This window comes from Trichosurus vulpecula, chromosome 7, assembly GCF_011100635.1.
Source record: "Trichosurus vulpecula isolate mTriVul1 chromosome 7, mTriVul1.pri, whole genome shotgun sequence".
NCBI classification, from domain to species: domain Eukaryota; kingdom Metazoa; phylum Chordata; class Mammalia; order Diprotodontia; family Phalangeridae; genus Trichosurus; species Trichosurus vulpecula.
The window spans coordinates 142,767,234-142,781,227 of NC_050579.1; the positions used below are offsets into that span (position 1 = coordinate 142,767,234).

A 13,994-nucleotide genomic window follows, 5' to 3' on the forward strand; every position below is an offset into this window, starting at 1 on the left:
TGCAAACTAAATTTGTCTCACATCAAACATCTCTCACTCTCTCCATCCCCGACAACTTACTATTCCTCCTGATTTCCCTGTTCACACTATTGTCTTATATCTTATCCTGTTTCAAAACTTCACTGTAATCTCTGTCTCCTTTCTCCTTCAGCTTCACATAGTGTCACCAAATCCTGTGCATTCTATAGTGCTCTCTCTCAGATATGTTCAATTGCTATTGTTATCACTCAAGTTCAATCTGTTAATAACTCCTGTACTTGTTTTCTAACTGGCCTCCCATCCTTCCTTCCTTTAACCAGTTCTATATAATACTGTGAGATTATTCTTCCTAAAAATTGTGTTGATCATGTTATACTTCTCTGTTTAAAAATCGTTAATGGCTTCCCATTTCTTCAAGCATAAAATCCAGACATTCCACTGGCATTTAGGGCCTTTCCCAAAATTATTTTTAAATATGTTTTATTTATTTCATTAAGTATTTCTTAATTATATATAAAAATTGTTATTTAAAAAAATTAAGTTCGAAATTCTCTCTCTCATACCGCCCTTTGAGAAGGCAAGCAATTTTATATTATATGAGTAAAGTCATGTAAAACATTTCTATTTTAGCCATGTTTCAAAAGAAAATGCAGACAAAAAAATAAGAAAAATAAAGAAAACAAAAAAGAACATGTTTCAATCTACATTCATAGTTCATTGGTTCTCTCTCTGTAGGTGAATGGCATTTTTCATCATGGGTTCTAGGGATCATTGTCCTGATCAGAGTAGCCAAGTCTTTCACAGTTGATCATACTTACAGTATTGCTGTTACTGTATACAGTGTCCTCCTGGTTCTGCTCACTTCACCTAGCATGAGTTGATAGAAGTCTTCACAGGTTTTCTTTGAGAGCATCTTCCTCATCATTTCTTATAGCACAATCATATACAACAACTTGTTTCCCAATTGATGGCCATCCTCTCAAGTTTCAATTCTTTGTTACTATAAAAGAGCTACTATAAATAGTTTTGTTCAAATAGGTTCTTTCCCCCTTTTTTTAATCTCTTTGGGATGCAGACATAGTAGTGGTAGTATTGCTGAGTCAAGTGGTATAAACAGTTTTATAGCTCTTTGTGCATAGTTCTAAATTGTTCACCAGTATGGTTGAACTAGTTCACAACTCTATAAACAGTACATTTGTGTCCCAATTTTCCCATATCCTTTCCAGCATTTTTCATTTTCTTTTTTTTGTTATGTTAGCTGATCTGATTGTGTGGGGTGGTATTTCAGAGTTGTTTTAATTTCCATTTTGCTAATCAGTAATGATTTAGAGCATTTTTTCAAGTGATTTTTGATAGCTTTGATTTCTTATTCTGAAAACAGCCTGTTCATAACCTTTGACCATTTATCAATTGGGGAATTGCTCTTATTTTTTATTAATTTGGCTCAGATCCCTACATATTTGAGAAACAAAGCCTTTATTAGGGAAACTGGTTGCAAAATTTCCCTCCAGCTTCTTGTTCTCCTTCTAATTTTGGCTGCATTTGTTTGTGCAAAAGTTACTTCTTTTTGATTTCATGTAATCAAAATTATCTGTTTTGCTTCTGATGATCCTATCTCTTATTTAGTCATAAATTCTTCCCTTATCCACAAATCTGGCAGATTCATTTTTCCATATTTCCCTAATTTATTTATGATATCACCCTTTATGTCTAAATAATTTATTTATTCTGACCTTATCTTGGAATGTGGTCTGCAATGTTGGTCTATGCCTAGTTCCTACCAAACTGCTTTACAGTTTTCTTTTCAATTTCTGTCAAATGTCCTTACCCCAAAGATTGGATGTTTGGCTATATCAAACATTAAATTACTTATGGTCATTTACTACCATGTAGTATGTAGCTAACCTATTCTCCTGATACACCATTGTATTTCTTAGCCAATATCAGGTTATTTTGATGATTACAGCTTTGTAATACAGTTTGAGATTTGGTACTGCCAAGCCACCTTCCTTCACACTTTGTTTCATTGATTTCTTTAATATTCTTAATCTTTTGTACTTCCAGATGAATTTTGTTATTATTTTCCTAGCTGTTTAAAATAATTTTTGGTAATTTGATTGGTATGGCACTGAATAAATTAACTTAGGTAGAATTATTTGTGTAATGATTATTTTGTAATTGTGTTCATATAGTTCCTGGGTTTGTTTTAGCAGATAGACTCCCAAGTATTTTGTAGTGTCTGTAGTTATTTTAATTGGCATTTCTCTTTCTATCTCTTGCTGCTGGGTTTTGTTAGTAGTATACAAAAATTGATGATTGATGTGTGTTTATTTTGTTGAAGTTAATTCTTTCAAGCACTTTTCAGCTGACTTTCTGGGTTCTCTAGTTATACCATTTACAAAGAGTGATAGTTTTGTTTGCTCATGAACTATTTTTGCTCCATTTTTTTTGTCTTATTGCTGTAGTTGGCATTTCTAGCACAATACTTAATAAGAGTAGTGATAATGGACATCTTTGTTTCACACTTGATCTTACTGGGAAGCTGCAAGTTTATCCGCATTTCAGGTGATACTTACTCTTGGCTTTAGATAGATAACACTTATCATTTTAAGAAAGGCTCCATTTATTCCTATGCTTTCTGGTATTTTTAATAGGAATGTATATTGTATTTTTTTGCTTTCAATTTTATTAATGTCTCCACCGATTTTTAGCATTTCCAATTTGGTGTTTAATTGGGGATTTTTAATTTGTCCTTTTACTAGGTGTTTTTTTAGTTGTATGTCCAGGTCATTGATCTCTTCTTTCCCCCATTATTGAAGTACTTGTTTAGAGATAGAAATTTTCTCCTAAGAACTGCTTTGGCTGCATCCCACAAATATAGATATGTTGTTTTATTGTTGCCATTTTCTTTAATGAAATTATTGATTGTTTTTATTATTAGTTCTCTGAGCCACTCATTCTTTTTTAAAATTATTTATTTAGTATTTTATTTTTGCCCCAAATACATGTAAAAAAACATTTTTAACACTTGCTTTTAAAAAGTTGTGTTCCAAATTCTCTTCCTCCCTCTGTCTCTTTTCCTCCTCATTGAGAAGACAAGCAATTTAATATAGGTTATACATGTGCAGTCTTGCAAAACATATTTACATGTTATTCATTTTGAGAAAAAAAACACAGGATCTCCCTCATCTCCCCCCAAAACCCAAGAAAAATAAAGTATGCTTTGATCTACATTCAGACACAATCAGTTCTTTCTCTCAGAATGGAGAACATTTTTTTTTTTATCAAAAGTACTTAAGAATTGTCTTAGATCGTTGTATTGATGAATATGGTTAAGTCATTCACAGTTGATTATTGTACACTATTGCTGTTATTGTGAACAGTGTTCTCCTGGTTCTGCTCATTTCACTTTACATTAGTTCATGTAAGTCTTTCTAGGTTTTTTGTAGCATCCTGCTCATCATTTCTTATTGTACACTAATATTCCGTCACAATCACATAGCACAGTTTGTTCAGACATTCCCCAATTGATGGGCATCCCCTCAATTTCAAATTATTTGCCACCACCAAAAGAGCTCCTATAAATACTTTTTTAAGTATAGGTCCTTTTTCTGTCTGGTTTTTCATCTCTTTGGAACACAGCCCTAGTAGCTGTGTTGCTGGGCCAAAGGGTATACATGTTTTATAGTTCTTTGGGCATAGTTTCATATTGCTCTACAGAAAGACTGAATTTGTTCACAACTCTAGTAATACTGCAGTAGTCTCTTAATTTTCCCACATTCCCTCCAGCATTTGTAATTTTCCTTTTCTGTCGTAATTAGCCAATCTGATAGGTGTAGGGTGGTATCTCAGAGTTATTTTAATTTGTGTTTCTCTAATCAATAGTGATTTATATTATGTATGACTACAGATAGTTTTGATTACTTTGTCTGAAAACTGCCTGTTCATATCCTTTCACCATTTATCAATTGAGGAGTGGCTTTTTTAAAAAATAAATTTAACTCAGTTCTCTATATATTTGAGGAATTAGGCCTTTCTCAGAGAAACTTACTGTAAAAACTTTTTTTCACAGTTATGATTACTAGCTGTATTTCTCTCTGTTTATTCTACTGTCTTTCTTCTTTTACCCTGTCCATCCTTAAAAGTGTTTTGCTCCTAATTAATGGCTTCCACAGTCTGGCCTCTCTTCTATCAGCATCCCCCCCACCCCTCTCTCTTATCACCTTATTCTCTTACTTTCCTGTAAGATAAGATAGATTTCTGTACCCATCTGAGTGTGTATATCGTTACCTGTTTGGGCCAATTCCAATGAGAGTGTCACACAGTCCCCTCACCTTCCCCATCTTCCCCTCCAGCTCGTTTGTGCTTCTGCCTCTACCTTTCCCCTTCTTCCAGTGCATTCCTTTTTTCACCCCTTTATTTTTTTAGATAATTGTTCCATTATATTAAACTCAGATCCTAGCCCTCTATCAACATGCAGCCCTTGATCTGCCTTAATAATGAGAAAATTCTTAGTAGTTACAAGTGTCGTCTTCCTATGTTGGAATAGAAAGAATTTAACCTTTCTGAAACTTTTATGATTTCTCTTTCATTTTTACCTTTTTAGCTTCTTTTTGAGTCTTTTATTTGAAAGTCAAATTTTCTATTCAACTCAGGTCTTTTCAGGAGGAATGCTTGAAAGTATTCTGTTTCCCTGTATGTCTATCTTTTACCTTAAATGATCATACTCAGTTTTGCTAGGTAGGTTGATTTATGGTTGTAATCCTAGCTCCTTTTCCCACTGGGAAATCATATTCCAAGTCCTTTTATCCTTTAATGTAGAAGGTTCTAAATTTTGTGTTATTTCTTTTTGGCTTTTTAAAATACTTTCTCCTTGAACTGGGATCTCTGGAATTTGGCTATAATATTCCTGGGAGTTTTCATTTGGGGGTCTCATTTAGGAGGTGACCAGTGGATTCTTTCCATTTCTATCTTACCCTCTGGTTCTAGAATCTCAGGGCAGTTTTCCTTGATAATTTCTTTAAAGATGGTGTCTATGTTCTGGCTTTCAGGTAATCCAATAATTTTTAAAGTATCTCTCTTTGATATATTTTCCACATCAGTGGTTTTCCAAAGAGATATTTCGCATATTCTTCTACTTTTTTTTTTCATTCTTTTGATCTTGCTTCATTCACTGCTTCATGATGTCTCATGGAGTCATTAGCTTCCATGGGCCCAATTCTAATCTTTAAGGCATTATTTATTTCAGTGAGCTTTTGTACCTCCTTTTCCATTTGGCCAGTTCTACTTTTTAAGGATTTCTTTCTTTAGTCAGTTTTTGTACATCTTTTCCCATGTGGCCAATTTTGCTTTTTAAGGAGTTCTTTTCTTCAGTAAATTCTAAATATATCTTTTTTTTTCCATTTGGCCAAATGTGCTTTTTAAGGCATTCTTCTCTTCATTGTATTTTTGTGCCTTTTTACCATTTGGCCTGTTTTTAAGGTGTTATTTTTTTCGTTGTTGTTGTTGTTGTGTGTGTGTGTGTGTGTGTGTGTGTGTGTGTGTGTGTGTCTCCTTTATCAAGCTGTTAACTATTTTTTCCTGATTTTCTCACATCATTGTCATTTCTTTACCCAATTTTTCCTCTGTTTCTCTTATTTGATTTTTAAAATCCTTTTTAAGCTCTTCCAGGAATTCTTTTTGGGCTTGAGACCAATTCAAATTTTTTCTTTGAGGTCTCAGATGTAGCAGTTTTGACTTTGTTGTTTTCTACTGAGCTTTTGTTTTGATCTTCTTTGCCACTGTGGTAACTTCCTATGATCCTGATCTTTTTCTGTTGCATGTGCATTTTTCCAGCCTGTTTCTTAACTTTTAACTTTATATTAAAATTGTGCTCTGCTCCCCGGGTGTAGAAGGCATAGTTCCAAGCTTGAGGTTTTTTTCTGCAGCCTTTTTCAGAGCTGAGTCTCTGGGTCTGTATGTTTTCAGTTCTTTTGAGGTGGTATAATTTAAGGAGAGGTGTGTTTACTGTTTTTCTGGCCTGTGCTCTGTCTGATCCATGATTAGCCACACAATTTTCTGCTCGAGAACTGTGACCAGGGTCCCCACTTTCCTTTGGCCACAAGCGCTGGTATGCTAGCGCACCTTTCCACCTGAGATTGCAGTGTAGAACTATGACCCAGATCCTCATATGGGCCATGCAACAGAATCTTGTACCCAGTGCCAGCAAAGGACCCTTGTAATTGTTTTCTGACCTGTTGTCTGACCCCCTTACTGTCTGTGGTCTGAGATCTCCAGAAGTAGCCACTGCCTGTGCTGATTCAGTCACTCCCAAGGCCTGTTGTCTAGGCTGGACTACACTCCACTCTCAGGCTGGTGCAATAAACCTTTCCTGACAACCTTCTAAGTTATCTTGGGCTGGAAAATTGTTTTGCTGCATCCTTCTGTGGGTTCTGCTATTCTAGAATTTGTTTTGAAGAAAATATTTAAAGTTGTTTGGAGAGAAATTTGGGAGAGCTTAATAGAGTCCCTGCCTTTTCTCTTCCATCTTTGAGCTACTTCTTTATGATTAGATTATTGTTTCCAATTAATTTTAATATGTCCTTTCACAGCCTTTTTAATGTAATTTTTATTGCATTATGATCAGAAAGGGGTACATTTAATATTTCTGATTTTTTGCATTTGGTTGTGAGGATTTTATGTCCTAATACATTGTCAGTTTTTGTGAAGGTACCATGTACATCTGAGAAAAAAGTATACTTCTTTCCATACTCATTCAGTCTTCTCCAGAGGGCTACCCTTTCTTAATTTTCTAAGATTCTATTCATCTCCTTGACTTCTTTCTTATTTATTTTATACTTATATATGTACAGCTCTGAAAGGGGAAAGTTGAGGCTCCCCACTAGTATAATTTTACTGTCTATTTCTTCTGTAATTCATTTTATCCTTTAAGAATTTGGACGCTATGCCCTTTGTTGCATATATGTTTAGTGCTTCATTGTCTCTGGTTCTTTTTAGCCATATGTAATTTCCATATTTATGCCCTTTAACTAGGAATTTTTTTGCTTTTCTTTTGTCTTGGATCATAGTTGCTACCTGTGACTTTTTTTAAAAATTTCATAAAAAAAGCATAATGGATTCTGCTCCAGCTACTTATTTTAACTTTGTATGTGTCTCTCTGTTTCAAGTTTGTTTCTTGCAAACAACATATTGTTGGAATCTGGTTTCTAAACTGTTCTGCTTTCCATTTCTGTTTTATGGATGAGTTCATCCCATTCATGTTCACAGTTATGATTACTAATGGTGCATTTTGTCTGTCTTGCTTTCTTTTGCTTAACCTTCTCTCTCACTTTTTATCCTGTCCCTCATCTAAAATTTGTTATGCTTCTAACTACTGCCTTCTATCTACCTTCCCTTTTATCAGCCCCTGTTTCTATTGTCTCCTTCCCCTCCTACTTCCTTGTTGTATAAGATAAATTGCTCTTACCAATTGAGCATGTATATGTAACATGCAGACATATACAAACACACATATGTATATATGTTTTCCTCCTCTTTGAACCAATTTTGATGTGAGGTTCAAGCATTGCTGCCATCCTACCCCCCTTCACCATTTTCCCTTCTACTATAAAAACTCTTCCTTTCATACCTCTTTTATGTCAGATAGTTTTCCCCATCCTTCCTCTCCTTTCCTTTTTTTTTCCCCAGGGCATCCCTCTTTCTTAGCTATCCACTTTTTCTTATCATTCCAACATAATCGACTCCCTTCCAATACCTTCTTTATATATAAGGTCCTTCTAACTGCCCTAATAATGATAAAATTCTTAGAAGTTATATGTATCATCTTCCTATATATAAAATTAAAAATTTAATCTTATTGAATCCCTATGATTTCTCTTTCATTTTTACCTTTTTTGGCTTCTCTTGAGTCTTGTATTTGGAAGTCACATTTTCTATTTAGTTCTGGTTTTTTCATCAGGAATGATTGAAAGTCCTCTATTTCATTAAAAGTCTGTTTTTCCACTTGAAGGGTTATACTCAGTTTTGCTGAGTAGGGTATCCTTGGTTGTAATCCCAGTTTTTTTGCCTTCAGGAATATATTTCAAGCCCTCTGCTCCTTTTTTTGTGTTAGCTTCTGAATCTTGTGTGATACTGACTGTGGCTCCATGGTATTTGAATGGTTTCTCTCTGGGTGCTTGAAGTATTTTGTTTTTGACCTCAGAGCTCTGAAATTTGGCTACAGTTTTCCTGGTAGTTTTCATTTTTTGCATATCTTTCAAGTGGTGATGAGTGGATTCTTTCAATGTCTATTTTACTCTCTGGTTCTAGGGACAGTTTTCCTTGATAAATTTTTCAAATATGATGTCTAAACTGTTTCCTTGATCATGGCTGTCAGGTAGTCCAATAATTCTTAAATTATCTCTCCTGAATCTATTTTCCAGGTAATTTGTTTTTCCAAAGAGATATTTAATATTTTGCTCTATGTTTTCATTCTTTTTACTTTTTTTTGATTGCTTCTTGACGTGTCATGGAGTCATTAGCTTCCACTTCCCCAATTCTAATTTTTAAATAATTATTTTCATCAGTGAATTGTTTTATCACATTTTTCCATTTGGCCAGTTCTTCTTACTAAAGAAGTTCTTTTGTTTGTTTTGTTTTTTGATTTTTGTTTATCAGTGAAGTTTTGTACTTATTTCTTTCCATTTGTCCAATTCTGTTTTTTAAGGTGTTATTTTTCTGCAGTATTTTTGTGTGCCTCTTTTACCAAATGTTTAATTCTCTTTTCATAATTTGTTTCCTTTGTTTTCATTTCATTAACTAATTTTTCCTCTATCACTCTTAATTTGATTTTGAAAATCAATTTTTTAAGTCTTCTAGGAATTCTTTTAGGCTTGTCCAATTCACATGTTTCTTTGAGGCATGGCTTGTAATTGTTTAATCTAATTATCTTCTTCTGAGTTTGTATTTTGATCTCCCCTGTCACCATATTAGCTTTTTATGGTTGGGTTCTTTTGTTGTTGTTTTTTTAATTTTGTTTTCTTTTTGTTACTCACTTGCTCATTTTTCCACCCCAATTCTTGATTTTGAGCTTTATGTTAATTTTGTGTTTTGTTCCAGCATGGGGTTAGGGAGGGGTGCTATCTCAGGCTTAAGGCTTTTTCTGCACTGCTGTTTTCAGAGTTAGTCCTAGAAGTTTAGACATTTTTGGTGCTTCCAAAATGGCATGATCTGGGAAGAGGTGTGGTCACTTGTCATGCTTTCTCATCCTTGCCCAGGAAGGGCCCTTGATCTCTTGGGATTTCAATTGATATTGCTCTTAAGGGCTCCTTTCCCCTTGGGACTGGAAGTGATACTTTTCTTCAGGGTCCCTGATCCCTTGAGGCTGGAAGTGATACTGTTCCTCAGCATCCCTGATACCTTGTGACCAAAAGCAATACTGCTTCTCAGGGCTTTCACTCCCTCCTTGCTGAAAGTGCTCCTCTCAGCCCTTGAGCTGTGACCAACACATTGGTAAAGGCAACAGAGTTGCCAAACATCCTCTGCTTCTGCATCCACTGCTAACAAAGGGATCTCTTGTAATCTCTTTCTGACCAGTTGCCAGATCTCTTTATTATCTCTGGCTTAAGAACTCCCAAAGCTGCTGATGCTTCTCTTGCCACCACTTGGTTTCACTGCTAGTGTTTCATCTTCATGGGCATCAGGTCAGCCTCTACTCCTTGTGTCACAGATCTCTCTTTCAAACCTCCTAAGTTGTCTTGTTCTGGAAGAATATCTCACTCTGACCTTTTGTTGACTCTGCTTCTCCAGAATTCTATTTGACATGTTATTTTGAAATTATTCCAACTTTAAAGTTATGTTGACTTCACTATTTCTTCCTGTGGTGCCATCATCCTCTATCTTTCTCTCACTGTTGTGCAAACAGTACTAGATCTAGTCAGAATAAATTTGTTCAGGTCTGGTTTCCTTCATACTACCTCTGTGATTTTGGGAAAGTCACTTAAGCTCTCTGGACCCAAATTTCTCAATTTTTAAAGTGACAGGGTCAGAATAGATGACCTCTGAGAACCCTTCCAGCTCTAAATCTCATCTTGTAATCCTTGATCCTTGAAATTATAGCTGACTTTTCCTTATCCTTCATTTCTCATATCCAGTCAGTTACCAAATCTCCTCCACATTATTTCTAGTATTCAAAACCTCTTCACCATGGCCAGAGGCACCATTCTCATTATTACTCACAATGTGTTTTTTTGCAGTGCCCTCTTTACAGATCTTTTCATCTCTATTCTTTTCCCTCTCTAAACCATTCTGTATAGCAAAGATCTTCTTCCCAATGCCTTAATCGAGTTATATGACTCTTCTGCTCAGAAATATTCTGTGGCTTTCTTTTGCCTATGAAGTTCAAATTCATTTTTCTGTAAATCTAAGCTCTCCACACTTTTTGTTTTATTGTACTTGAGAACTTTGCTTCAACTCTGTACTAGAGTTAAGAATTTAGAAGGAGGAAAATTGTTTAAGTTGACCTCTATATTTATTAATTCACTTAAATAGAATTTAATCAATTGTTTTCTAGTGTATGTCTCATTTTAAATGTGTAATGGGTTTTGTGTAGATATGGTAAATTCCTTAATCTACTGGACGATGGTGCTGAAAATGATCTAACTTTGGTGTTGAAGCATTCTGAGAGATTTCTGAAGCAGCAGCAAGCGACAATAAAATCTTCACTTCGTATCCTTTCCTAATAAAATCTAATCAAAAGGAACATTGCCATGATTTAAGTTTCCTAGATACTTTTTTCAAAGTATCTTATATTTTTAAATTTTCACTTTTACCTACAGTAGTCAATTTGTGTTTAATTTGCCCAATACACTGTGAAATTTAATTTAGAATTTTGTATCTTTTTAAAAACTATTTTTCTTAACGTGCTTATTTATTTATGATATATCAGTGGTCCATTCATTAGAATTTGTTTACAGGCTTATTCAAGGAAATATTTTTTTTAGAAACTCTTGTCTCCATGCATTTTCACAGGCAACTGCCCTCCTTTCTTTTCCCTCTCCCAGCATTGGTCTCCTCACCTTCTCCAACTCACATTTTCTCTGGCTTTCTTCAAGACTCACCTCAAATCCAACTTTCTGCTGGAGACCTTTCCCAATGCTCACAGATGCTAATTCCTTCCCTTCTGAAATTACCTTCCATGTACTGTGCATATATCCTTTTTATATGTAATTAGTTACATGTTGTCTCCCCTATTAGAATGTGAGCTCCTTGAGGCCATGGGCTATTTTTACTTTTCTTTTTATCCCCAGCATTTAGCACCATGCCTAGTAGTGAACACTTATTAAATGCTTGTTGGCTGACTCACTAAAATCACATGATGTTGCTAAGTATTTCCTATTGTAAATTTAGCCACATGTTACTGAATTTCTTCAAGTATATAGATTCAATTTTATTACTTCAATAGAAAATTTGTTATTCAGTAGCAGGTAAAATAATTGTACTGAATTTTACCAAACTAATTTTTTAAAAACATTACTGAATTGAATAAGTACATTCTCACAAGATGAACAACTTGCTTTTGGCTCACTAGTAACTGCATCAGACTCTAACTGAGAATAGAAGAAATTAAAATACACTGAGATAATTATAAGATAATAGCTCCACTTTTTAATCTGATATTGCTTATTTTTACTTTACTACTTGTAAATGTGTTTGCACAGGGGAATAAGGTATCTTGCATCTGTCATTCCTGAAGGAGAACTTGAAAATGAACACTTGCGTATACATAAGTAATATGGGTAACTCCTTGTAGCAATGTTTTTGTATATTTCCACATTATATTACAAAAATAAAAGTTAATTACAGTTGCTTCTTAACAACATTCTAAAGGCTGCCTACAGGGACGTTACCCTGGCCATGATTGGTTTGTGTCCTCTCTGTTCCTTATGATGTTGGGTGACAAAGAGAAAACACTAATGTTTCTGCAGAAATTCTCTAGACTGCTAACTTCTGCATTTCTCTGGTTGCCAAGACTGCATATTTCTGTAAGTTTTATGTGTATCTGTCTTTGTGTATGTGTGTGTGTGTGTGTTTGCATGAAAATTGTTTTGTTTTGGAAAGCCTTTATATATTTTAAATTAATCAGTTCTTTGTGTGTATGTGTGTGTGTGTGTGTGTGTGTGTGTGTGTGTGTGTAAGTAACCTTTACTTAAAAAGTTTTTTTTTTTACACCTAAGAGTAACTAAGTTACAGATAAATTGATGGTAATGGATGCATTATTGAATTCAAAGCTGGCAATAAAACAATTTTTACTAGTGGGTTTAATGTTCTTGTATAAGCAAAAAGTACTACTTAGTGACCAATTTTTAATATTGTTTTTCTATGCCTTCATGATTCATATTAGAGCATAAGATTGTTAGAATGTAGAAAATATAAGTATGATTAGAAAGAAAAGTAATTTTAAATATTTTTGACATTAATGCTTACCAGGTTCTAACCACATTTTAATAATTGTGTGCGTGTGTGTGTGTGTGTTTGTTGAGTTATTTATGGGTTTCACTTATTTTTTAAAAATCTTCATGGCTTTTTTGTTGAACACTTGACAAGTTCTTGAACTCAAAAAAATTGTGCTGTAATTTGTGATCAAAGGCTAGAAAATTTTTCAGCTGGCAAACTTTACATTAAAGGATGTTTTTTAATCTTTTAAGGTTTAAATCTCTACAGTTTCCTCAGAATTGTATGTCAAGCTTCATGAACTCTGTTTTTTTAATTATTTAGACCAGCTTTTTTTTTTTTTGTTATGGCTACTTTGCTATTAACTTTTTAAGTGGAAAGACCATTTAACTAATCATTTAACTAATAATGATAGAACAACTTTCAATGCATAGAACATTTTTTGAGTGGCCATTATAGTAAATTAGCATCTTGGGTACAGAGATCAGGTGGATCATATAACTAATAATAATGAAACAGTGTTAAATGAATAAACACATAAACTCACCTTGATATTTTAAGGTGATAGTATACCATAACTGCTTTCAAACAAGTAAGATTTATGTTTGAATGCTCTTCGTTTCCATATTTTAAAAAATGGTTTGGAATCCAAAGGACATGATTTCTTCCAGGTTCATGAGTTAAATTAACTCTACTGAAATATCTTTAAGAGAATAAGAAGATAAATTTAGCTAACTAACCCTTACTAGAATAAAATATGATTTTTCTAACAACCTGAGAGAAGAGAAAGAAGAAGGGAATAAGCATTTATGTTGCACTTACTATTCACCATGCAGTGTGATAAGCATTTTTTTTTTACAAATAATATCTCATTTGATCCTTACAACAACCCCATAAGGAAGATGATATATTAACTTTAATTTTTTTAGTCCTGAGTTTACTCATTTCTTTATTTAACCATATACTTTCTAATACATATTAATATCTATAATTTTTTCCTAGTCTACCACTCTAATGTCTTCTTAACTTTACCTAAGCATTCTTAGTTGCATCATCCTTTAAAAAAAATATCTATTATGTAGCATGATTAGGGAATGATTGTATGCTCTTAATAGTCAAATCTTCTGGTTAATGGAATTAACTCATATGTTTCTGCTTTTTAAACAATTAGAATTCTATAAAACACCATTAAAATTAAAACTATGCCATATTTTAATTTTTCTTGTTTCAGAGCATACTAGAATAATTCGTAGTATTTTATGAACTTTTATCATCATCAACTGTTGTTCTATAATTGTATATTATTAATAGAGTTCTAAACAAATAGCATGGCAGATAAAAGTGAAATTTCTGTTTGTGTATTGTCAGATAATTTGTATCTCTCCATGCTTTGAATTAATCCAAAAAATTAATTGAGCAATAAAATCATATTTAGCCTGTGCTAAAAGATCTTTAACCTTTAAAGTATGAGTCATTTCAATCTTCAACTAACATATTTTTTATGCTAGGTGGTTCAGACAATATAGACATATAGGATAGATCACCTTTATAGTAGGAGAACTGATAGCTGATGAGAGAAAAAAAAT

The 13,994-nt window shown here is 33.7% G+C and overlaps 1 protein-coding gene across 6 annotated transcripts in view; it reads left to right on the top strand.

Annotated features, from left to right (window-relative positions):
• TBC1D32 (TBC1 domain family member 32) overlaps positions 1-13,994 on the top strand; it is a 208,766-nt gene that overhangs the window by 171,434 nt on the left and 23,338 nt on the right. For all 6 annotated transcript variants that reach the window (XM_036767860.1, XM_036767862.1, XM_036767861.1 and 3 more), the window contains 2 exons: positions 10,568-10,683; positions 11,845-11,999. In XM_036767860.1, the coding sequence (XP_036623755.1) occupies positions 10,568-10,683; positions 11,845-11,999 (271 nt within the window). The remainder of the gene's footprint in view (positions 1-10,567; positions 10,684-11,844; positions 12,000-13,994) is intronic.